Source organism: Falco punctatus (assembly GCF_963210335.1).
Source record: "Falco punctatus genome assembly, chromosome: 9".
NCBI classification, from domain to species: domain Eukaryota; kingdom Metazoa; phylum Chordata; class Aves; order Falconiformes; family Falconidae; genus Falco; species Falco punctatus.
This window is the reverse complement of record NC_137589.1, coordinates 28,845,153-28,869,846: the sequence shown is the minus strand read 5'-3', so window position 1 is coordinate 28,869,846 and position 24,694 is coordinate 28,845,153. Positions and strand designations below refer to the sequence as shown.

Here is a 24,694-nt window from a genome sequence, read left to right as displayed (position 1 = left end):
AGGTTGGGCATGTGTGGTACAGGCTCCCCATGCTGCACCAGCAGCAGTGCTGCCCTTGCTCCTGCACCAGCCCAGAGCATCCCCCAGTGCTGCAGGCTTTGGAAAGGTGCCACCTGGGCACTGACACCCAAATCCAGGAGCTGGTGGGACCTGTCCTGGCAGTAACGGAGCTCCAGGCTGGCAGGCGTGGGCATCTTCAGCCTCTTCAGCTGGCCCTGGCAACCACAAGGCTGAGGCCCCGGTGATGGGCATGGCAAACCCACACACCAGCTGGCCCAGCAGCCTCCTGCCCCGGCTGGCCGGGCCAGTGGGACATGGGGCACCAGCCACAGGGCACCCCAGGGGCTGAGCCTGAAGGAAAGGGGTTCCTGTGCTGCCCCACATGGCTCCCACCTCTAAGCAGAGCTGTCTGACTGGGCCAGGGGTATTCGGGGCCCCCTCTGCATTGACAGAACAGTATTGGCCCCCACAGCATGGGGCAGGGCTGGCACTGGGACCCACATGGACATCTCCACTGCTGCCCATGACCCACTCAGCATGCCTGGGGCTGCCCTAGTCCTGCTCCACCCGGCATGGCGCCTGACGCTCCCACAGCGGGTTGCAGCCATGCCCTGTGCACACCAGAGCCCAGCCAGCAAGCACAGCCCAGGGGTGCCACCAGTCAGGCTGCGGCCACGGAGCTGCCACCATCTGGGGTGCTCTGGGCTCCAGCACACCAGCCCTTGCACTGGGGAGCTGCTTGCTGCAGCTGCCATCACGGCGATCGCAGGTCCTCAGCAGGGAGGCCAGGGCTGCTGGAGGAGAGGACAGGGAGTCCAGCTATGGGCTGGCTGGGACCATGGGATGCCAGCTACACCGTGCAGCCCTCTGCCAGCCACGGCTCACCACGGCCCACCAGGCTGAGCCACATCAATCCCCTCTGCTTCAGCCCCAGGTGTTGGAAAAGTCCCCAGCTCACCAAGCTGGATGCAAGGGATGGGACTGCCAGGGAGGGGTCAGGCAGGGAGACGCAGGCACTGCCCTCCACAGCTGCGGGGCTGCGCTGGGGGTAAGGCAGGGTCCCACCGGGAGCAGCCAGGGGCAGCTGGGCAGAGCACCCACCCCATATCCACACGTCTGTGTAGCTGCAGTTCTTAAAAAATTCTCTATCTACACATTTGCTTTGTTTGTGGGGGCTTTTTTCTTTTTTTTTTTTCTTTTTTTCCTTTTTTTCCAACCCTCTAGATGCAACAGCTCTACCCTCCACCAGGCTCCTCAGCTTCAGTTCAGGAGCACCCAGACAGCAGCACCACAGCTGCGGGGCAAAGCGAGGTCCTTGGCTCCGGAGGGGGCTCCCCACCGGCCCCCCAGCTCTCCGGGGCCGGTGGCCGCTCACAGGCACTGGCTGCAGCCGCACTTGCTGGGCTTCTCCACCTCCTCCACGAAGGTCGCGCCATTGCTGCACTCGAAGGCATATTTCCTGCGCCGGAGCCGCAGCCCGGTGCAGCAGCCAGCGCCAGGGCCGCCGCAGGTCCCCCGGCACTCCACCCAGGCCACCGGCCGCGTCGTCTGGCAGATGGCATAGCCCCGCTGCACCTGGTGGTAGTCCCGCACCGGCTCCCCGCGACACTCCGGCTCTGTGGAATAGCGACGCTCAGCCCACCGGCCTGGTGGGGGCTGCCCCTCCAGCACACCCACCACCTCGGGCCCTACCTTGGTCGCAGAGGGCTCCAGTGTAGCCGTCGTGGCACTCGCAGGTGGGCTGGCCGCCGGGGGTGAGGCGGCAGTGGCCGTGGGCACAGGGCTGGCGGTGGCAGGGGTCGGGCGGCTCAGCGGGCTGGTTGCAGAGGGCGCCCTGGTAGCCCTCGCGGCACTGGCAGCTGTAGGAGAGGGCGTCGAGGGGCAGGCACAGCCCGTGCACGCACCTGCGGGCACCCGGCACCATCAGGCACCCGCCAGTGTGGCACAGCACCAGCATGCGCGGCCCATCGGCACCCAGCACGGCGCGGCTCAGCACCAGCACGGTGCCAGCACCGGCACGGCACTGCCGTGGCACAGCCATCGGGCACGGCCACGCACGGCACAGCACCGCCAGCATGACACCGCCTCCGCCCCCCAGCTCCAGCAGAGGGTGCAGCCAGCCAATGGGAAGGGCAGGCAGGGCAGGCAGCGAGGAGGGACAGCCAATGGAGAGGGCAAGGATGAGAGGGGTGGCCAGTGAGGAGCAGCCAATAACAAGGAAGCCAGCGAGGAAGGGGCAGCCAATGAGCCAATGGAGTGGGGCGGTTATGATGGGGCAGCCAATGGGGAAGGAGTAGCCAATGAGCCAATGGAGTGAGGCTATTGCTGTGGGGCAGCCAATGAAGAAGGAGCAGCCAATGAGCCAATGGAGTGAGGCTGTTGCTGTGGGGCAGCCAATGGGGAAGGAGAAGCCAATGAGCCAATGGAGTGAGGCTATTGCTGTGGGGCAGCCAATGAAGAAGGAGTAGCCAATGAGCCAATGGAGTGAGGCTATTGCTGTGGGGCAGCCAATGAAGAAGGAGCAGCCAATGAGCCAATGGAGTGAGGCTATTGCTGTGGGGCAGCCAATGAAGAAGGAGCAGCCAATGAGCCAATGGAGTGAGGCTGTTGCTGTGGGGCAGCCAATGGGGAAGGAGAAGCCAATGAGCCAATGGAGTGAGGCTGTTGCTGTGGGGCAGCCAATGAAGAAGGAGCAGCCAATGAGCCAATGGAGTGAGGCTGTTGCTGTGGGGCAGCCAATGAAGAAGGAGCAGCCAATGAGCCAATGGAGTGAGGCTGTTGCTGTGGGGCAGCCAATGAAGAAGGAGCAGCCAATGAGCCAATGGAGTGGGGCAGTTGTCATGGGGCTGCCAATGAAGCGGGGTGGCCAAAGCCCCAGGAGGGCAGGTGGGTGACTGTGGGGTACCCAATGGGCAGGGACCTTGCTTCAAGACAGCCAACGGGGCAGACAGGTCGCTGCAGGGCAGCCAGTGGGGCAGAACCACTGCCGTGGGGCAGCCAGTGGGGCGGGGGCACTCACTTGTGCCCCTGGCAGGGGCCACCACGGGGCTGGTCGCAGTGGGGCCCGTCCCAGCCGGGCTCGCAGTGGCAGACGGGGCCCTGGGTGCCAGCGGGCTGGCAGATGCCGTGCAGGCAGTAGAGCTTGCGGCAGGGCTCGCAGCCTGGCACCACCCCCGGCGTCATCCGCGTCTTGGTGAAGTCCTGCAGCTCGTTGTTGATGTAGAGGTTGCGGATGCACCCGTGGAAGCTGGTGCCGTTGAGGAGCTGCCAGAGGCGGAAGGCAGCCGAGTTGACATCCACAGGCATCCCTAGGGAGAGCAGGACCATCAGCACAGCTGGATGGGCCCCACACCCACTACCACCCCCCAGGCCCCTGTCCTACCGCCCACATAGAGGGGCGCCTCGCTGTTCAGCGTGTAGTGCTTGCCCGAGTTGTCCATGGTCATGGGGCTGCCACCGTCGATGGAGAGGTTCACCATCTGGTCGAATGTCACCAGCTCCACAGTGTGGAACTGCCCATCGTTGATGGTCTCGGCGCTGGTGGGGATGGCTGGGTCACTGGGGACCCCCTCAAGCCCATACAGTGGGGGGGTGGTCCCTGGTTAGTGGGGAACGGGTGGCAGATACCTGTAGATAGCTGAGCTGGGGTGGGTGCCGGGGTCATAGCTGACCCTGACGTGGCCCTGGTACAGCTCCACGGCCATGTGGTCGCTGTCGCCATTGTACAGCAGGATGCCATTGCCTTCAGCTGTGGAGACCTGGCAGGGGGAGAGGTGGAAGCCCACACCCCTGGGGCAGCATCCCCAGTGCCCACCCCCCTGATGCCCCCATGCCCCCCAGCCCTCACCTGCAGGGTGATATTGGCTCGGGGCCAGTCCTGCAGGTCTGTGAACTGCAGGTATGTGTCACGGTCCACAAAGTTGACGCTCAGCAGCTTCTCACACTTGGGGCCGCCGAAGCCAGGCAGGCACTGGCAGAGGGCACGGGCACCCCTCTCCACACACGGTGCCCCATTCTGGCACTCTGCTCGCTCACAGGGGCCGGGCTGGCTGGCAGTGCGGGGTGGAATCTCGCAGAGCTGGCCACTGTGGGGCCAAGGGTGCTGCTGGGCATGGGGCTGGGAAAGCGCCCTACCCCCTGCCCACTTTGACAGGGGCTTTGACAACACCGCCTTAGTTTTGGGATCCCCATGGAAGCTCTCCAGTCAGCAGCATCAGAGGGATGCCGTGCCCTGCCCTGGGGTCCCTCCCCAGGGACATTGTCTCCCCCCAGCTTCCATCCCTAGAGACCCACACACCCAGTGCTGCTCTTCCCTCTAGCACTGCAGAGGATGGATGGATGGATGGATGGATGGATGGATGGATGAACAGATGTGGTAGCCAGGACTGGTCCCTCCTGCACACTGACACGTAACCAACCACACCACCCCCAGCGCCCTGCCATCTTCCCAGCACTACCTGTAGCCCTCAGTGCAGATGCAGGAGTAGCCGTTCACCTCGTCCAGGCAGCGGGCATTGTTTTGGCATCGGTGGTCCTGGCAGTCGTCGAAGTCCTCACTGCAGTTGCTCCCCAGGTAGCCGGGCACACACTCACACCTGGGGCAGGTGGGGGGCTCATGGCCGCCCCTTCCTCCCCCCTCTGTACTGGTGGGTGCCTGCTCCTCCTGGCACCCCCCGACCCCATGCCCCCGCCCCAGCCTGTGAGCTGCAGCCCCCCAAAAGCAAATCTCCCCCACCAGGCAGCCAGAAGAAAGCAATTTGGGGAGGGGGGGCTCACCTGGGCCCCTGGCTGGTGGAGACACAGGTGGAGCCATGCTGGCATGGGCTGAGCTCGGCTGAGCAGAAATCCGGCGGCTGCTCACAGAAATCCCCTGCAGGGCAGAGGAGGGGTGCCTAGCAACTCCAGGACCAGAAGGGAAGCCCCAGTCCCCAAGGGGCAGAGGGAGCCCACTGGGGGCTCAGCTCAAGGCAGGGAGCTGCCGAGCCCACAGCTTGCACCACCGTGGGTACAGGGCTGTGGTCCACCAGAGGCAGCTCTTGGCCGAACCAAGGGCATCCCAGGGTATGAAGGCTCAGCTGGGTGTACCCAGACTCCAGGCGGCTGGACCCAGAGGCCATGGTGATGGGCACTGGGACAGCAGGCAGAAGAGCTATTAGCCCTCATTGCTGGAAAGGGAGAAGAACCGGGCACATCCCTCACCAGGCCTGCAAGGTTTGGGGATGGCTAGCCCTCATTCCAGGTACCTGTGTAGCGGGCAGGGCACAGGCAGGTGTAGTTGGTGGCACTGGGCATGCAGGAGCCCCCGTTCTTGCAGCTGTGCTCCTTGCAGGGGTCACTAGTGATGCGGCAGCTCAGGCCCTCAAAGCCCACCGGGCACAGACACCTGCCGTGGGGCACAGGGCAGTATCAGGGGGTGGGAAACACAGCATTTTGAGCTGGCTCCCCAAAAACAGCCAGCACAGGACCTTGGCACTGAGCATGCTTGCACACTGGGAGGCTCTGAGGAGCAGGGTTCAGTGCCCCCCAGCAGGGTTCAGTGCCCCCCAGCAGGGTTCAGTGCCTCCCTGCTGAACACCGGGCACAGGGGAGGGTGGCATCATGATACAAGGATGTTGCGTTGCCATGACAACGGGCTGAGGCCACTCAGTGTGTGGGTCTAGGCAGCTGCACAGCCCACCTCCTCACCCCCCAGCCTGCCATCTATTTTCAGCCATTAATCACACCCCAGTTCCCGGAATGGCCTGAAGCACTCAGGGTAGCGAGGGTTGTGTGGGGGCACAGCAGACCTGCAGATAATGGCAGTGACCCCAGGGCCACATTCTGCCCCAACCCACAGGCAGCCCTGCGGCAGCAGCTGGACCCCAGCCCCAAATCCTACTGCCCTTTGCCTCTTCATGGAGGGGGGAACCCCCCCTCCCCACCATGCCCTCAGCCCAGGAGTCTGCAGGGCTGGGGGGCACAGGGGATGGAGCCAGCAGTCAGCCTTGCTGGCGCTGTGCTGGCAGAAGTGCAAGCAGGGCTGCAGAGAGCAGGCAGTATGGGCTGGAGCTGCCACGTGAATGCAGTACCCCTGCTGTATGCCCAAGGGAGCATGCAGGAGGGGAAGGAAGCATCAGACTTTATCTCCATGGGATGCCAGGGCTCCATGCTGCCGCCCAAACACCTGTCTTTCGTGGATTCCCATCCAGCACTCACCTGAACCCAGCTCCTTCCCCGTCCTGAGGCTGGCAGGTTCCCCCATTGGCGCAGGGGTTGGAGGAGCAGCCGCTGAGTGCCACCTCGCAGTCCCTGCCCTGGGGAAGGATGAAGAGGTAGGAGCAAGGAGGGTGCCACAGCACCATGCCCAGCTCTCCCTGCCCCATCCTGCTCAGCAGGGCACTGTGGCGTGCAGGGAGGGGAGATGGTCCTGCAGGCAGCAAGCCCCAGGGGCAAGGCAGAGCCCCTGCACTGCCCCCTTCCCCTCTGCAGGGACACATCCCCCTGTGCTGGGGACCCCGGGGACCAGGGTACCTTGTAGCCACTGGGGCAGGCACAGCGGTAGAAGCCGAGAGGGTCGTTGTGGCAGGTGCCCTGGTTCTGGCAGGGGCTGGAGAGGCAGGGGTTGCACTTGGCCTGGATGCTCAGGGCAGGAGGGCCTGCGGGACAGGAGGCACAGAGATGACCACCGGTGCGGAGCAACGGGGAGGTGCTCATTTGTGGGCACCAACATGGGAGGCAGAGCCCCAGCTGTGGCTTGGAGTGGAGCCTGCCCTGCCACAGGGCTGTGCACCAGGCAATGGGACAGCCACGAGTTTGTTCAGTCACCAGAGATTTGCCACCAGCCAGGTAAGGGGACAGAAGAATCCCCATCCCCCTCCTCCACAAGGCACCTCAACAGATGAAATGCTGGAGTCCCCCAGACTCACAGAGCATCGGTCTGCCAGGCACGGGGCAGGAGGCAGCCTGGCTCCCTGTGATGCCTGCTGCCCTGCCTGAGGAGGGCATGGATGGACAGACAGACGGCACAGGCACCTCTCACCTTGGCACTCGAATTTCTTGGCAGGGGTGGTGAGCAGCAGCTTGCCTTCCATGTCGGGGGGGCCAGCACAGCGGGCGATGCCTGGCTCCTTGTAGCCCGTCTTGACCCAGCTGGAGAGCCAGCGCAGGTTGCAGCTGCAGTACAGGGGGTTGGCCCCGATGGCTCTGCAGCGGGAGGAAGGGCAAAACTGCACCCACTGCCCCACAGAGGAAACCGAGCTTGGAGACCTTGGGACTGGACACAACTCTGTCACTTGGCCGTGCTGCCATGTAATGGGGGGACCCAGTGCTCCTCCATTTCTGGACTCAGTAGAGGTGCTGTGGGAGGACTGGGGCACACAGCCCCACACCGCTGCCCAGTCAGACCACCCTGCTGACAGCCCCACAGCCCACACAGTGCCCCGTGGCTCTGTGCTGGGACTCTCCCCCCGTTGCCCACACAGAAATCCTTGGGAGTCCCTCTCCAGCGCTTGGACAAAGCTGCCTGGGCCCGGCACAAACAGAGCAAAGCACCTTGAGGCTGTGCAGGAGCAACAAGACCACTGCACAGGAGCTGCAGGGCATGGACATGTGAGCAGGCTGCTGGGGACAAGCAGCAGGTCATAGCCAGAGCTCATGGGGACTGCGTCGGGGGAGAGCAAGGAATTGTTTTGAGAGAGGAGGAGGTAGGATTGCTCTGCTCCACCGCAGAGCAGGGCAGGGAGCAGCAGGTGACGTGGGAGGCTGAGTTTGGGTGCCTCTGCCTCCTCCTTCACTGCAACTGTCGGTGGTGATGGAGGGCCAGCGCAACTGACACCTGTGACGAAGGAAGGAGATGGCAGCCCAGAAGGCAGGCGGTAGGGACAGCAGATCCACCGGGGCTGACAAACCTGGTCCTACAGCACCGACAGCGCCGGCTGGTGACACAGCTCAGCCCTGCGGGAACCAGCAGTGCCGGCTGGCAGCGGCCGCTCCACGCTTCGGCACAGGGAATCAGTGAAGGGCCAGGGAAGACCAGATGGAGCAGTGCTGCTCCCAAAAACCACAGGGAGCAGGACTGGAAATCAAGGTGCTCTCTGCAGGCTAGAGGAACAGCCTGAGACCTCCAGGATGCCAGGAGCAGGACCAGCCGCTGGCTGGTGGCTGGGAACGGCTTAGCAGGGACAGGGACAGGGACAGGAGCAAAAAATGACCGTGAGCAAAGCAGAACCCCTGCCCCAGGTGGTGGGTATGGGGCTGTGCTCCTGGGGTACAGGCTCCCTCAAAGAGTGGCTGAAAGACCACCACCAGGATGCTTGATGACAGATTTGGGGAGGCTGCTGCAGGGAAGCGTCCTGGCAGGAGGCTAACGACATGCTGGCATGGGTCAGTGCCGCCCCCACCAACCCATGGCTGTGCCAGCACCTTGCATGGCTTGACCTGCATGTTAGGGGACCCCAGGGAGCTGGGGGGAGGGACAGGGAACCCACGCCACCTCCAGCAAGGACCACAGGGACATCACAGCAGCACTGGGAGGCTCATCTGCACATCTAGCCCTGGGGGCTGAGCATGGGCAGGGCAGGCATGGCATGGCACTGCCCCACAAATGCTGTCCCAATTTACCAGCCCAGAGAAGAGGAGAGGAGGCAGCTCAGCCCCGTGGTTTTTAAAAATCTCCTGAGCCTGTGTCCAGCCCTGTGCCCTGGAGCAGGAGATACTCACAGGTGGGACAGGGAGGTGACATCCGCAAAGATGCCCTCAGGGAGGGTGGAGATGTCATTGCCATGGAGAGACCTGCAGAGAACAGAGAGGGTCCTGCGATGCCCGTGGCTCCAGGATGGGCAGCAAGGACTGTGACAGGCTGTGCTGCCCCTACCCCATGGGTCCAAGCGTGGGTGGCAGAGCTGGACCCCACCACACTGTTGCAAAAGCGCCATGTGCTCTGAGAGGCTTGAAGCATCTCCCCTTGTTCCTTCTGCAGCCTGTGCCCTGCCTGCCTACCTGCACCCAGCTCCAAGTGGGCACTGGGGACACAGGCAGCAGCAGAGAAGGGGCTGAGCAGGACCGTGAGCAGGGCTATGGGCAGATACTTACAGCAGCCGGAGGGAGCGGAGGCCCTCAAAGGCCAGCTGAGGGATGCACTGCAGGGAATTGTAGCTGAGGATCCTGTGGAAGGGAAGAAGGAGGCAACACAGTGTCAGGGGTACTGCTGTGTGCCGCAAGAAGCCCACCCTGGGCTGCACACCCCCCCTGTATGAGCTCTAGCTCAAACCAAGCTTCACCCAGGCACAGAGGGAAGACTTCGGTGTCCCCAGAACCCCTCAGTCTTTGAGCTCCCCTAGGAAGAGCTTGGCTGGGCTGCAGCCCAGTGTGGCACGCCGCCGAGACTGTACTTACAGAGTGGTGAGCTGGCTCATGTTGGTGAAGGAGGAGTTGCTCAGGGAGTTGATCTTGTTGTTGCTCAGATCACTGGAAAACAGAAACCCCAGAGCTTGGAGCCAGCTGAACCCTGCACCCCTTGCTGCTCCCTGTGCCGTGCTCAGCTGCAGTCAGGTGCAAACAGCAGCAAAGCCTCCAAGGGAAGAGCAGGGCTGCCACACAGGATGAGAGCAGCAACACCACTGTCCCCGCTCTGCCCCATGGCCAGTGCCAGCAGAGACTGTGAGCATCCCCAGGCTGAGCATCGCCATCAGCCAGTTGTGTCCTGGTGCAGAAGGAGGACACAGAGGGATGTCAGGGGTCCCTGCACACTGCCAGGCCGAGGTCCATGGGGACAGCCCCTGTCCTCACCCACACAGGTCCCAGCAGTGGGACCAGCTGCCTGGGCTCCTGCTCCTGGCTACTTACACAAGCTGCAGGTACTTGAAGGTGGAGAGCTGCCCCGGGACCTGAGTGAACTGGTTTCCATCCAGGTAGCTGCAAGGGAGAACAAAAGCGTCTCGGGCTGGCTGAGAAGCAGGAAGTCCCTCTCTCTGCCCTCCTGTTTCTCCCGTGCATCCCCATGGACTTCAAGCTCCAAGAAGCATCTCCAGCATCACCTCCCCCCCTGCACCCGGGGCCCATGGGGCTCTCGAGGGACCCCTGGGCTGGCAGGGGAGCTAGCGTGTGAGCACATTAGCACACCCGGGGGCTCTGCATGTAGGTCCCAGAGGCAGTCTCCCAGCAGCCTGCGTGTGCGAGCACAGCCAGCCATGTGCTGCGTTTACACATCCAATGTGAGCGTGGGCGGCTGTAACCATTTGTTCCCAAGGCATGTGTGAGAGAGCGGAGGATGCAGAGAGGGGAGGGGTGTGCGAGACAGCGCAGGGGTGTGAGGGGGTGGTATACATATGTATGTGCACAACCAGTGTTTACACCCCCTGCACACAGGACTGCTGCCTTCCCCATCCCAGACGAGTGCAGAGCCCCTTTTGCAGCAATGGGCATCACGGTGCCCACACATTCAGACCCAGCATGGCTGCGTGGGTATCTCCCTGACACCCACAGTGACGGGTGGCTGACCCCACGCAAACCACATTCTGTTGCCCGTGTGCTTGGAGCTGGGGCTGCCTAAAGCATCCCTGCAGCATGGTGAGAGGTCATGGCAGAAAGGGGCCCGGGACCTGGCAGAGGCAGGGTAGCCCCATCCCTGTTGCTGATGGCAGGCTGCTGGGAACCGCAGCGCCCTGGGCTGCACGGGGACCACAGCTGCAGGGGGTGGTTGTCCTACGTTGCCCCCTCGCAAGGGCCAAAGAGCAGGGATGCAGCTGCGGTGACAACACCTCTTGCACAGCACCCTCGGTAGCGCTGAGTTGGCAGAGAGGCTCTTGTGGAGCCCCTTGCTGGGGTCAGGGCTGGATGAGGTCCCTTGGCTAGGTGGGGGTCCTGCCCCCACTACTGGGCTGGGATGGGGGTGTGGGAGGGAGCATCTCTGCCCCGACATCTGCAACCCCACAGCGGAGACCCCTCACCCAGGGCTGCAAAGTTGCTGGTGGTCAGAAGGAGAATCCGGGCATTTGCCCACCACTCACAGCTCCGTGACGTTCTTGGGGATCCCCTTGGGCAGGGCCTTGAGGTGCTTGTTGCTGCAGCGGACAACAGTGTCGAGGCAGGTGCACTCCTGCGGGCACTGGGGTCGGGGGATGCAGCTGGTCTCCTCCTGACCTGCATCAGGCACAGAGAGCCACAAATTCACTGGGTCCCAGCCCTCGGGCACTGCATGAGGCTGGATGCAGTGCCTAGGACTGCTCCCCTCCCATGCTGACCATCTCCCCTCGCCCCAAAAGCAGGGCACTGCAGGCAACCTGCTTGCAGGCAGTAGCCTCAGCCCGACAGAGTCAGCAATGCAGGAATCATTCCTGCACCCAGAAACTGCCTGCCCCGCCAGGATGGATGCAACCAGTCAGCTCAAGGCTGCTTTGATTTTCACCATTTTCAAGCAAAAATGCAGTCCCAGGGACAGCAGAGAGGAGGGTGCAGAAGAAAGGGCTCAGCCCTGCCAATCCTTCTGAAATAACCTCCTTCAACCATCTCCCAGACACAGGCTAGAGGGAGCGGTGCCTGTGCTAAGCAGCCGGAGGAGATGGCATTGCTTCCCCGTTCCCTGCCACTGCACTGGGCTCCTACAGGAGAGGCGTCCCTGGGACAACCGTATGTTATCTCACACCATTAGGAAAGGCGCAGGATGCAACCCTTCAGTCTTTGACGTGGTGGAGGAGGGAAAGCAGAAGAAACGATGATTTGTTTGTAAATATTTTCCAGAGGGCTCAAAAGCTGTTCTAAATTAGAAAGTTTTTTTAAAAAAGGCTTTTCTCTCAACACACACGCTCCCTGCCTACTCCATCTGCCCAGCTCCGGCACGTGTGCAGGCCTGAGAAGGGAAGGAGAGAAGAAGCAGGATGAATCCTGGGTGGGCTCTGCCTATACATCTGATCCTGCCAGCACTGGGGGCACAGCGTTCGCTAGCACAGACCTGCCTACACACAAGGGCCACGCAGTGCAGTGGGTACCAGCTCCTCTCCTGGCTTCAGAGCAGTTTGTGGGAATCTCAGTGCAGCTCTAAGGGCTGGGTACCAGGAAGGGAAACTCGTGCATCATTAGAGTAGGGCATTAATGGGCTGAGCAACCCCCTGAGCTACCGGCTTGTAGCAGGGCACTGCCAAACATCCCAGGAGCAGGGATGGTGCTGGGACAGGGAGCATGGTGCCAGCCCAGGAGGAGCGGTCTGGTCCCCCCTCACCCCCAGCACTGTGGGGCCCATGAGTTACCTTCCTCACACCTGAAGTCAGGGAAAGCTACATCCTGGAGAGGGATCTGCCGGAGGAAGTCAGGGTTTTGGCAGCGTGGGTTCCCTGTCACGATCTTCCTCTTGCGCAGCCAGTCCCCCAGCCAGGCCAGCTGGCAGTTGCAGTTGAAGGGGTTGGCAAGCAGGTTCCTGCGCATGGGAGGGAGCCCAAGGGTATCGCCTGAGCAGCCGCCCAACAAGGGAACCTTCCTGCAGCCCCCTGTCATGATGGGATGGGGACAGACTGGGAGCATCCCCCGAGGGCCCAAGACGTACAGCGTCGAGAGTGACTGCAGCGTGTCAAAGGCACCTGGTGCAATGGTGCTGATCTGGTTGTCATACAGGGAGAGGAGGCGGACGTTGCGCAGCCCCGTGAAGCTGTCGTTGTGGATGCAGCTGATGCGGTTGTTCCTTAGCATCCTGTGGAGGGAAGGGGAGGAGGGCACCTAACAACCCAGGCAGGTGCCACAGGGGAAACCCACCTTGGCAGTGCCCAGGTGGTGCCGACCTTGCTGCCAGGCAGCAGGATGAGCCCAGGCTAGTCTCTGAGCAGCAAAAAAATACCCCCACAACTCTGGATACAGCCAGCAGATAGATAAGGCACTCCCAAGCTGGTCCTGCAGTGATGCACACAGCACCAGCCCAGGATCGCAGACAGGGCAGGAAGGAAGGAGCAGGGACGTTCCCATTCCTGTGCCCACAGCGGATGTGGGGACTTACAGGGTTCTCAGCCCATCCAGGCCCCTGAACATGCCACTCCGCACAGACTCCAGCTGATTGACAGTGAGATGCAGCTCGCTGACGGATGATGCCCCTTCAAATGCCCCATCCTCGATCTCCGACACCTTGTTGTTGCTGAGGTTGCTGCAGAGAGGAGAAAGCAGGCTGGGAAGAGGGCTCTGCCCCAACCTCATCCTGAACTCTGCCTCCCCAGGTCCCACTGAGCACCCTGTGCTGTCCAGTCCCTTGAGGGACCCTCAGGTTGGGACGTGCCCCCCATTTCACATCCCAGGCTGCCCTGGCATCAGGATCCCAGCCCCCAGGCACTCCTGAAGGGTTGCACGTGCCTGATACTCACATTTTCTTCAGATGTGGGAGTTTCTTGAAGATACCAGTGGCCTCCAGAATGGAGATTTCATTGTTGTTCAGGCGCCTGGGGTGGGCAGCAGGAAAAAGAGCTCAGGAGGTGGCTGCAAAGGGCCTGGTACAGACCAAACCCTGAGCCAAACCTGAGCACTGGTGATGTTCCAGCTGCAGGAAAGATAGCAGGGTGGGAGGGAGGAGGCTCTTACAGCTCCGCTGTGGACTGTGGGATACGCTCTGGGATCTTGGTGAGCTTCAGGTTGGAGCACTCAACCACACTGGATTCACAGCGGCACTTCGGGGGGCAGATCACGTCGCTGTTGCACTCACTGTTCAGCTGGTAATCCTCCGTCCCTGCGTGCCAGCAAGGGCAGCGTGGGTGGGCTCCCGTGGGCAGAGGCACAGGGGGCTGCACCTGCCCTCCCCTCCTCTGGTCCTCCCAAACCCCCAGCTGGTCTCGGTCTCTTCCCCAGCTCCCCTCATCCCAGCCACTGCACACATATTTCTCCTCTCCATGCCCAAAGCATCTTATCTGAAGGGATATTTGCCTTTGGTAGAAGGGGCACTGTGCTGTCCACCACCTCTCCCCTCCTGCAACCAGAGCTGGACCCTGGGGGTGCCTCTGTGCCCATCCTAATAGTGGCATGATGGGAGATGCCGCAACACATCCTGGTACCCAGTGCTTCTGTTACTGCAGCACCTGGGAACTCAGCAACCAGAAATGACGGGAAATGCAGTGTGGTCCTGCTGTGCCAGACCACAGGGCTCTGGCACGATCACCCCCCCTGGCAGCCTGTACAAAAGGGTACCATGCACACACCCATGCACACATGCATCCAGCTCCTCCTCTTACCTGGGATGAAATACTGCTCTTTGGCTGTGGGGAAGAAAAAACCACATCAGCACTCCTAGAGTATGGAGACCAGGCTGGGGCAGGGCTGAGGACAGCTGTGCCACAGGGCACCCATGGTGGGGATGGGAACAGCTCTCACCTGAGCAGCGAAACTTCTTGCTCTTGATCTGGCCGATGCGCTTGTTGGCCAGGCGCCGGGGGCTGGCACAGCGGGCGCCGCTGGTCTCGATGGGGTTGGCGCGGAGGAAGTCTGCCAGCCACTTCAGGTTGCAGTCGCAGATGAAAGGGTTCTGGGCCAGGTGTCTGTGCCAGGGACAGTGGGTGACACACTGGCAGGGGCAACAGGTGACCACCAACTCTAGCCCTGGCTACCCACTGAGATGTTTCCCTCCAGCTGCCTACCCACCCAGGCACCAGAGCTGGTGTGGGCACTTACAGGGTCTGGATGGCCCGCAGGGAGGTGAAGGTGCCTTTGGCCAGGGTTTGGATCTTGTTGTCGTACAGCGAGAGCAGTGAGAGGTTCTGCAGGTCCTGGAAGGCATCCGCCCGCACGCAGTTGATCTTGTTGGCATTGAGGAGCCTGGCAGGGAGGGAGGGAGGTGAGCCTGGGGACCCTGTTCAATGCACCATGGGCGCTGAGGACACCAGAGCCCTGCTTCCCGGTGTCCCTGCAGCGCATTCTACCCAGCCACTGGTGCCTTACAGCAGCTGCAGGGCGAAAAGTCCCCCAAAGACACCCTTGGGGAGGTCCGTGATCTTGTTGCCGTACAGCACCCTGGGAGAGAAAGACTGGTGTGAGAGAGATGGGGGGGAGCAGTGTGGGGCATGGTTCCGGGACCACAGCATCCACCCCACACCACCCCACACATGCCAGTGTGGGCACTTACAGGGAGTTCAGCGAGCGCAGCCCCTGGAAGGCATCAGGAGCGATCTCTGAGATCTGGTTGTTGCTCAGGTCTCTGAAACCCAAAGCAAGAAGGTAGCCTGGTCCCTTTTTCTCTCGTCCCATAGCCTCATCCTCCTGCTGGGCCAGGGGAGCACCCCCAGCACCCAGAGCTGGGGGTATTCAAGACCCCACCCCAGTGCTGCCATGTGGGGCACCCATGTCATGGCAAGTGCCCCGTGACTGTCTAAGTGCGGGGCTGCAGGCTCATAGCAGTGGCCAGCAGGGTAAAGGGTGCTGGGATTCAGGGTGAGCAGGTAGAAGCTGCACACTTACATCCTTCGCAGCTTCTTGTAGGGGGAGAAGGCACCTGGGGGGATGGACTTGATGCCGTTGAGCTCCAGACGTCTGCAAAGAGAAGTGGGAGAGATGGGGAATGTAGGCCTGGCTGAGCCCCAGCATGCCTTTGACAGGGCTGGGGGTCTGCAACACCCCCAAGCTTACTGTAAATTACCTCACTGGAGTGGCACCATTCAACCCAGGGACAACTTGCAGCCTGCGGTTGGGGCTTTCTCCATCAGGGAGGGGTGCCATGGGTGGGGATACCATGCTGGCTGGGCTGGGGGGACCACCTCCTCCCCACCAGCACCCTGGGTCTGGGGGCACCTGCTGCCTCCCATGTGCTTTGTGCACTGTCCCAGCAGGGGCTTTGCACCATAATTGGATTCCCTTAAGGCGATTATTTCTCTATTTGCATTTTTAATGCAGCTAAATCCAGAGCTAAATCTGGGCGGTATGGTAGAAGAGCAAGGAAGCCTGCTGCCCCGTGGGGTGGCTGACCTGTGGGGCTTGCCCCCATGCCCCACTGCCTTGAGCCACCCACAGCCTGGCAGTGACAATGTGGGGCTGTACTCACATCTCTGTCATGGTCTCAGGCAGGTTGGCAGGGATGGCCGTCAGCCCTTTGCCCCGACAGTCCACGATGCCGTTGCTGCAAGTGCACATGGCTGGGCAGGAGCCAGAGGACAGGCTGCAGAGCTGGGCACGTGACGGGTCCGTTTGTCCTGCCAGGAAAGCAGCCACCATGGCAACTGCAAAGAGCTGGGCCAGGCAGGTGGGTGGCAGCACCCCAAGGACCTTGGTGGCAGCTCAGCGTGCTGGGACAGCTCGTGGCACTTTTGAGTGGATGCACAAGGTCCTGTGTGCCCCAACCCTGTGCAAAAGGCACACAGCTCCAAGGGCAGACTGATGCACTCTTTGTCACACTGATAGAGTGGTGGTGTCCCCACACCAGGGACAGTGCTGACCTGAGCCAAGCCCGCGGCATGCATCCAGGCTCTGAGCTGAGGCACATGGCAGGGAGTGGAGGTGGGCTGCACTGGTGGGACAAGCTTTGTCACCCCAACCCCTGTCCCTGCCCTGGCTCCCATCACCTCCCCTGTTTCCCTCACCGGAGCAGCTGAACTCATTCTTCTGGATCTCAGCCACGTTGAGGCCGCGGAGCTGGGCTGGACCAGCACACTGGGTGAAGAGCCCAATGGTGGGGCGCTGGCGCAGCCACTGCGAGAGCCAGGCCAGGTGGCAGTCGCAGAAGAGGTGGTTGGAGTGCAGGCGGCTGTGGGTGGATGGGGCAGTCAGTGGCCAGAGGATGGCTCCTGCCTACTCCACTGCTCTCTGGCTGCCCCAACCTAGCTCATCCCAAAGGCTGGGGACATACACAGGGGGACACGGAGGAGCCTGAGAGCATCTGTGCTGGTTGCAAGGCCACCAGCTTGGCAGTGCTTAGGGATGCTCTGCAAGGGTGTCCCCTCCATCCCCTCCCCACAGTGCTGTCCTAGCACTGCTGGGCCGCTGGCACTGGCAGCAGAGCTGGGGACAGCCCACTCCAGCCTAGGGGGTCCCTACCACCCCCACAGCCCCAGGACTCACAATGTCCGCAGCTTGGGCATGTGGTTGAAGCTGGACACAGGGATGGAAGTGATATTGTTGTTATTCAGGGTCCTGCAGGAAGGCAGAGGGAGGAAAGTCAGGGCAGCCAGGCCAGAAATGGGAGTGTGAGAGCACCAAACTCCTGGGGGCAACAGCACCCACCCACCCCCCGGCACAGAGTGCATGGATGGAGAGGTGAGAGATGGGGACAGCCCGAACCCCTGGGCAGGACCTGCTGCCTTTTCCAGGCTTCTCCCCTCCACAGCCAGATGCAACCAGGTGGACCCCTGGGGCAGGATCAGGCCCTGGAGCACAGCTCTACAGCTGTGGCACCAGACCCCTATTCAGTCCCTCCTCGGGGCCAGGGAGAGATGGCACACTGGGAATGTCCCTACAGTGCCACAGGGAGCACCCAAGGACACCCTCAGCCCTCATGGGGCTTGCAGGATGGAGGCTCCAGCTGGCCCCTAGCCACTTACAGGACCTCCAGCCCCCGCAGGGCACGGAAAGCCCCATCCTCAATACAGCTGATCTGGTTCTTGTCCAGTTGCCTGCAGGAGAAAGACAGAGGGAGCATTGCTGGGACAGCCCAAGCAGAGAGTGACCGGTGGCTCCTGATGCCTCCTGCCACAGAACCTGACCCCAAACTCCCTCATTCCCATCCCTGCCGGGACTCACAGATTCTTGAGGTCAGTGGCCCCGCGGAAAGCTTTCCTGGGGATGGCCTGGATGAAGTTCTCGCTCAGGTCCCTGCACAAGAAAGAGGCAGGAAGGAAAGTTAGCAGCGCCTGCAAAGCACTATGCCCCATGGGACGAGGGCATCCACAGGCAGGGGCATACCCCAGCACCCAGTGATCCCTCAGGGGCTCTGGGAAACTGTAATTTGGCTTCAGGTCCTCAGTTTCCCACTGGCCTGCTGGCTGTCCCAAGGCAAGTCTGGCTCCATCCATGGTGGCTGCAAGTGGCTGGGGTTCCCCGGGCACTACTGTCCCCAGCTCTAATAAGCAGAACAGCAGGGCAAAGCTCTGGGAAAATCCTCCGTACTTAAATACCCTCTGACTGCTCTAATTACAGGTCCCTGCTGATTAACTGGTAATTACACTTAGCGGCTCCAGGGCTCCGGCAGGCATTCCCATGGAGCCTGCCCTGCACTTTAGAGGGCACAAATAAGCGGGTCATTAATTACTTCATCACTATACAGCACCGTCTGTGTAATCACCTGCTCTGCAACGCTGGGGCATGCTATAGGCCAGTGCCAGTTCTGTGTTGCAGGGCTTGCAGCAGGTCAGATCCTCCACCATACCTGGGCTGGCTTTGAATGACCATGATAGCCAAAAATCTCACTGCAGGTAGGGTCTGAGTGGACCGGCTCAGCTCACTCCATCCCTGGGGGGACCTGCCTATTGTATCTGTGCCCCATGGCTCCCATGCAGCTATTCCCTCTCCCACCCCAAGGGCCAGGAGTTCCTCTGAGCTTGGCAGGCTCCTGCATTGCCTGCTCCCAGCCCCATGCCAGTGCAGCCCTGCTCCAGCCACCCACGGGGCAGGAGAACATGTCCACAGCTCCCTCCTGGCACAGGGAAACTGAGGCATGACGTGGCATTTGTCCTATGCAGCAAGTCCCTGGGGGAATGAGGAGCAAGACCAGGGCATCCTGCACTGATTAAGCACTCCCCAGCATTACACAGGCCACGCAGACACCCCCATCCCCACCCGAAGAGGTGGTTTGGGGTGTCCCTGGGTGCCAGCATTTCGCCCTCATTGCTCACCAGCTATGCTTCAACATAACAGAGCCTGTTCACTGCTGATATCCCAGAGCAGTTGGGCTGGCTCAGGATGGAGGCACAGCATCCACGCTGCTCCCTGGGCCCTCATTTCTCCCAGAAAACAGGCTCGGCATAACCCACAAGCTGCTTGCAAGAGACCTGGAGGTCTCCAGATTGGGACTTCACCCTGGCCAAAAGCTTCACTGCTGCAATGGGGAATGTTCCCAGAGGGAAGCACCAGCATCTCTGGCACAGCTGCAGGAGGAGAAAGAAAACCCAGGGACAGTGGGCTCCCCCAGCGCTCCAGCGGGATGCCCAGCCACCACAGAGCTGCCGTAGGGCACTGGAGTGATGCCCCACGCAGCGTGCAGGGAGCAGGGGAGCTGGTGCATCCCTCTGGGTCGCTCCTGAGGAACCAAAGGCAGCCGGCAAAGCACCCTTGCTGGGGCAGGGGAAGGGAGATGCCGGCCCTGGAAGGGCCCAGCTCCCCTGCGAGCAGCCGGGCGCGCAGGCGGCGCAGTTTCACCGCTACCCGCGCGGCGGCACTGCCAGGCTGCCCGGCCCGGGCTGCTGCGCTGCCTGCGCTGCCTGCTCCGCCTGCGCTGCCTGCTCCGCACGGCCCCGCCCAGCCTGCCCCGGCCCCCCACAGGGCTCTGGGACGAGCCGCCCTGAAGGGATCGGGGTCACCTCGCACTCTCCAAAGGGGAAGGAGCTGACACCTGCCACAAGCTCTGACACCCCAGCACCCCTTCAGATGCAGACACCTTCTCCCCATCCTCTGCTGGGGACGCAATGAACCCGGGGACCCCCAGGAATTGCACTGACCTTTCAGAAAAACGCAGCATTGCCCCAAATCCCCTTTTCCCTTTGGGCTCCTAGAAGACAGAATCCCCTAGAAAACCCTCCAGAAACCGCCAAATGAAGTTCACTGCTCTTGCTAGCAATGCATCCAACGCATCGCACTCCCCCCCGGCAGCTGCCTGTCCTCCAACATTAAACTGGTCACAGCGGGGCCAAGCATGGGAGCGCCCACCATGCCTCAGTGCTCTGCACCCCCCGCTCCAGCTCTGGCGATGCCTGCCCAGGCAGACCCTGCCCGCAGCTTGTTTGGTTCCCCCATGGAACTTTGCTCGTGTTTCTCCGCTCACAGCACATGGGAGTCCCAGCGCACCCGGGGAGTAAATCCAGGCGTCTGTCTGCAAGCTGCTCACTTACAGCTCGTGAAGGAAACACTGCTAGAAGGTTGCAACTGACTTTGCAAGGCTTCTCCCCTTCACAGCTTTTCATGACAGTCACCAATGAAGTGCTGCCATTTGGGGTACTGAAGCCAAGAGGGACAGACGCTGGATGCGAGGGTTTCAGCAAGGCCCTGGTGCTGGGCTTACATTGCCGGCACAGTTACACAGCTGACGGCACCAGGACAAACACATGCTTTGCCTGCGGGATCCTCGGGCCCGGCGTTGGAACAAGGCACGGCCCCTTCCCTCCTGGTGTTTCATAGCTCCCAGCTATGTTTGCTTTACACTTTGGCGCCGAAGAAACAGCAGATGGCACGGCTTCTCCTCGCTCCACCGCGTGGCTTACGGCACCCTCGGCGGCTGCGCCGGTGCCACCTCGCACCCCGCCAAATACAAGCATGTCACTGCCATCGCATGTGGTGTGCCAGCTTACAGTGGTGATCACAAGCACTGACAGGTCTGACAGCCCTGCTGGGAACCAGCCGGCGGACAGGGACAGAAAGAGGAAAGGGAAAGAAAGCAGCCCCTGCCCTGTTGTCACAACCGCCCTTTCTGCCTTTTCTAGTCTCACTTCCAGGTATTTTCCTAAAGCTCCAAGTTTAGGGGTTCCTGGTTATTGAAGTCAGGGGATGCCCAAGCAGCTGGCCCATCCACAGTGCCATGTCCTCCCATCCCTGTGCTGTGGGAACGCAGCCACTGGAGTTTCTCCCTGCATGGCCCAGGGTACAGAGGGCTCTGTTAGTCCTGGGGGTGCAAAGGGGGAAGGATGACAAGCGGTGAGCAGATGATGGGGGAAACACACAGCTTCCACCCTGCAAGTACCAGAGGATAGACATCTGTGCTTGGGCAGACCCTCCGTGGTGGCATGCATGCCCAAATGGGAAGCTCTCAGCAGCCTATCTGCAAAGCAGAACTCCCACTTGCTCCCAGGAACCCTCTGCATTTCCATCGCTTCTTGGCCCAGCCCCATCCCAGACCCCTTTTGTCCCCAGGCTCACCTCCCACAGAGGTTTCCAACCCAGCAGTTGCCTGTTAATTGGCAGCAGCCAACTCCAGCCCACAGCTGTGCAACGGGGAGAAGGAAGGCACCCACTTTCCTGCCATGTCCCCTAAAAGCCTGATGACTGGGCTATGTCCACACAATTCCCTCCCTGGCTAGGCAGTGTGGTGGATGGCAGTGGTTAGAGATTGGGATTTTGGAGACGTCCCTGCTCCGATCTTATACCTTGCTACCCTGCCCCACTGTGTGCATGATCGTTGTTGGGTCCCACACTTGGGTCACAACAACCCCACTACAAGCTTGGGAAAGGGTGGCTGGGAAGCTGCTGGGCAGAAAAGGACGTGGGCGAGCTGGCTGACAACCAACTGAATGTAAGCCAGCACCATGACCAGATGGCCAAGGCGGCCAACAGCATCCTGGCCTGTATCAGAAACAGCGTGGCCAGCAGCACTAGGGCAGTGATCGTCCCCCTCTACAAGACAGACATCGAGATGCTGAAGCGTGTCCAGAGGAGGGCAATGAAGTGAAGGGTCTGGAGCACAAGTCCTATGAGGAGTGGCTGAGGGATCTGGGGCTCTTTAGCCTGGAGAAAAGGAGACTCAGGGGGGACCTTATCGCTCTCTACAGCTGCCTGACAGGGGCTGTAGGCAGGGGGGGGGTCGGTCTCTTCTCCCAGATAACAAGTGACGGCACAAGAGGAAACGGCCTCAAGCTGCACCAGGGGAGGTTTAGATTGGATAGTAACAAAAACTTCTTCATGGAAAGGGTGGTGAAGCATTGGAACAGGCTGCCCAGGGAGGTGGTGGAATCACCATCCCTGGAGGTGTTTAAAAACACATAGACGTGGAGCTTAGCGACATGTTTTAGTGGTGAGCTTGGCAGTCCCAGGTTAATGGTTGGACTCGATGATCTTAAAGGTCTTTACCAGCCTAAATGATTCTACGATTCTGCGTTTCTATATCTGTGGCGGGTCTGGAGGTGCCCCCGGTGCTGGCTCTGCTGGCAGCCAGCAGCCCTTGCCCCAGCGCCACCGGCCCTGGGGAGCCTCGGCCAGGAGCCAGGCGCGGGGGCTCGGCTTCCTTGGGCTGGCAGGGGCTTGGCAGCGGGAGCCAACCCCCCAGCACGCCGCCCTGCCCGGCGCTTAGCGGGGCGACCGAGCAAAACTGTTCGACATGGCTTCCCAGTGGGGAGCCCACTCAGGCAAACAAACCCAGGCGGCCTTAATCTCCCCGGCAAGAGCCCGGCGGGCCGGCAGGCGGCCGGAGGGAGGGGGCCACGGCGGGCTGCGGCGGCCGGGCAGGGAGGCCGGGGCTATTACCACACTCTCATTCTTTCGGCTAATCCTGACTTCACACTTTAACCTGATTGAGCCTTGTTTGGCGAGCCGGCTCCTCACACGCCGCGTGAGGGGATTAGGGCCGGACACAGCGGGGAGGTAATTGCTTCCCAGTGTTGCTGGCCCCGCATCCCCAAGTCCCCCACCGCCTGCCAAGAGCGCTGGGGCGGCCTGGCAGCCCTCCGGCACAGCGCGCCCCTCGCCAGGCGGCCCAGCTTGGCAGCACCTGCCGGGGCTGGCTCTGCTGTCGCTGCGCAGGGACGTCTCACCCAGCGTCGGCAGCCATCAGGGCACCTCGTCCAGGCGAAAGCTGCAGCCCATGCGGTGTCCCAGCCGCGCCAGCAAGGGCTGCTGCAGCACACAGTGGCAGGCCAGCGGCTTTCCACCCAGCAGCGTCTGCGTGCCCAGCACCGGGTGCCGGCGGGTGAAGCACAGGGGGTTGCTCCCACCTTTTAATTAGTTTCCTACCTGGTTTCCATGCTGCAAACTCCTTAGCACCTGGAGGTCTCCCGGACCCCCTCCCGGTCACTAGGACAGATCAAAGGCATTGAGCCCCCAGCTGCTGCCAGGCCGCTGCTCCCACATTGAAAATGCATGGCAGGTCCCGCGCAGAGGCCGGGTGCCTCCCTCAGCAGCAACTCTCCACCCGCGCTAGGACCAGCTGCTGCAGGTACCAGCTCAGCCACAGCAACCGCCCACCGAGTCTTGAGCAGGCAAGGCAGTGCCCTTGCAACCAAAGCCACGCAGCCCTGGGCAGCACCGTTGTTTCAGGCTGGGATAGCTGCTCCCTGGATCGCAGCCTCAGTGACGCTGTGCCAGAGGAGGCTGTGCCAGGGTGCAGCCAGCACTTCCCGAAGCAAAAGGGCCAGCCAGGGACTAACCAGCAAGGACCACAGCACCAGCAGCTATTAAGCAGCCCACACGCAGGGGTTGTCCCAGCACAGCTGCCCAGGGCAGAGGGATGGGCAGAGCTGAGGCTGCCTCAACGGCACGCACGGCTGTTCACACACCACCTCCACTGCTTGATAGGTGACAATGGCAAAGGGACAGAAAGACTCCCGCATTACCCAAGATTGATACACTAATGAGCACTCACATTAGTGGTCAACAGCCCACAGTCCCCCCCAGGGTTTTGCGCTGGTGTTTCTCAGTGCAGGGGAGGAGCAGCTGCACCCACTCTTTGTGCAGCATCAGCACCCACAGCCCCGTGCTGGAGGAAACAAGCATCACCCACGTGTCCCAGCTGTATGATCCACTTGAGGTGATGGACACAAGTCCCCAGTGCTGCAAGGACCCAGCGCCCAAGGAGGGGTGGTCCCAGAGGGAAGCTGCTTGCCACAGGTTGGGGGCAGCTGCCCCACTGCTGCATCAGTAGGATGCTGGGGTAATGAGGCAGGGTTTTGTCTGCCATGTCACCTGTCCCCATCCCCAGCACTGGCTTGAGTGGGGTCCTGCAGCTCCATCTCAAGTTCAAGCTCCCATGGCGTGCCCCCAGCATTATGTCAGGCTGTTTGATTTTTAATGGGCTCCATTGGCCCAGCTGCCAGCACACTCCATCCTGGCCAAGGGAGATGAGGCAGACCTCCCACCTCCTGCACCTCTGCGTCACTCCACCATCCCCAAGGTCACTGGGAGCCTGCATGCTGCCTGCTGCTGTCTGCTACCCACTGTGACCACAGCCCCCAGGGCTGATGGTGTTTGCGCAAGACAAGGTGGGTTTGCACAGATGCAAACAAACCAGAGTGCAGCATGGTGGGCTCAGCATGAGACCCTGACACTCAGGAAAGTGATGGTGGGGTCTCTGGAAGTGGCACCTTGGAAGGAGCCAGAAAGAGAAAAGGGACGGGATGGAACAGGGTCCAAAGCAGCACAGTGAGGGGGGAAAAGGAACATTTTTCACTGCTTTTCATGACACCAGAGCAAGGGATGACCAGCGCAATCACAAAGGCAGGCTTAAAATCACAGCTAAAAATGACTCCTTCAAATCAGGTGTCGTTAGTCCATGGGACTTCCAGCCACAATCAGCTCAAAAGGGAAATGAATAGAAGCGCAGACATGCACCTGCAATGCCATGCTGTGGCAAGGAGTACCTGCAGGTGGATGCTCGGGAGCTGGCTTCTGCTGCCAGGAGACCAGCTGGGCAGACCTCTGGTAGTCACCAAACTGCCCAGTGCAGGCTGCCAGCCGCGGCCAACGGCTCAGCTGCTGCTCAGCTGGCAAGGACCGTCACCCACCAGAAGTCACTTCTGTCAGCCTGCTTTAGTGACAGGCAGACATGCACAACCCTTCTGCTCCCCAGAGCAGCACGGGGGATGTCAGCCTGGGGTCAGCCCGATGTCAGCACCCCCTGCCCAGCCAGGGCAGGGTG

At 61.4% G+C, this 24,694-nt stretch overlaps 1 protein-coding gene across 5 annotated transcripts in view; it reads right to left on the bottom strand.

Moving 5' to 3' along the window:
- The window catches only part of SLIT1 (slit guidance ligand 1), a 66,898-nt gene that overhangs the window by 739 nt on the left and 41,465 nt on the right, over positions 1 to 24,694 (bottom strand). For 2 of the 5 annotated variants that reach the window (XM_080401873.1, XM_080401872.1), the window contains 33 exons: positions 17,665 to 17,736; positions 17,466 to 17,537; positions 16,987 to 17,058; positions 16,509 to 16,672; positions 15,974 to 16,121; positions 15,394 to 15,465; positions 15,062 to 15,133; positions 14,878 to 14,949; positions 14,611 to 14,754; positions 14,314 to 14,477; positions 14,175 to 14,198; positions 13,531 to 13,675; positions 13,317 to 13,391; positions 12,959 to 13,102; positions 12,515 to 12,658; positions 12,222 to 12,388; positions 10,986 to 11,118; positions 9,823 to 9,891; positions 9,373 to 9,444; positions 9,070 to 9,141; positions 8,698 to 8,769; positions 7,019 to 7,182; positions 6,511 to 6,635; positions 6,196 to 6,293; positions 5,244 to 5,383; positions 4,777 to 4,870; positions 4,458 to 4,595; positions 3,848 to 4,085; positions 3,628 to 3,758; positions 3,383 to 3,537; positions 3,020 to 3,308; positions 1,693 to 1,904; positions 1 to 1,616 (listed from right to left, as the gene is read on the bottom strand). The exon at positions 1 to 1,616 is cut by the window's left edge and continues 739 nt beyond it. In XM_080401873.1, the coding sequence (XP_080257999.1) occupies positions 1,372 to 1,616; positions 1,693 to 1,904; positions 3,020 to 3,308; positions 3,383 to 3,537; positions 3,628 to 3,758; positions 3,848 to 4,085; positions 4,458 to 4,595; positions 4,777 to 4,870; positions 5,244 to 5,383; positions 6,196 to 6,293; positions 6,511 to 6,635; positions 7,019 to 7,182; positions 8,698 to 8,769; positions 9,070 to 9,141; positions 9,373 to 9,444; positions 9,823 to 9,891; positions 10,986 to 11,118; positions 12,222 to 12,388; positions 12,515 to 12,658; positions 12,959 to 13,102; positions 13,317 to 13,391; positions 13,531 to 13,675; positions 14,175 to 14,198; positions 14,314 to 14,477; positions 14,611 to 14,754; positions 14,878 to 14,949; positions 15,062 to 15,133; positions 15,394 to 15,465; positions 15,974 to 16,121; positions 16,509 to 16,672; positions 16,987 to 17,058; positions 17,466 to 17,537; positions 17,665 to 17,736 (4,198 nt within the window). In that variant the 3' untranslated portion in view covers positions 1 to 1,371. The other 3 variants (XM_080401874.1, XM_080401876.1, XM_080401875.1) reach the window with 3 other exon arrangements.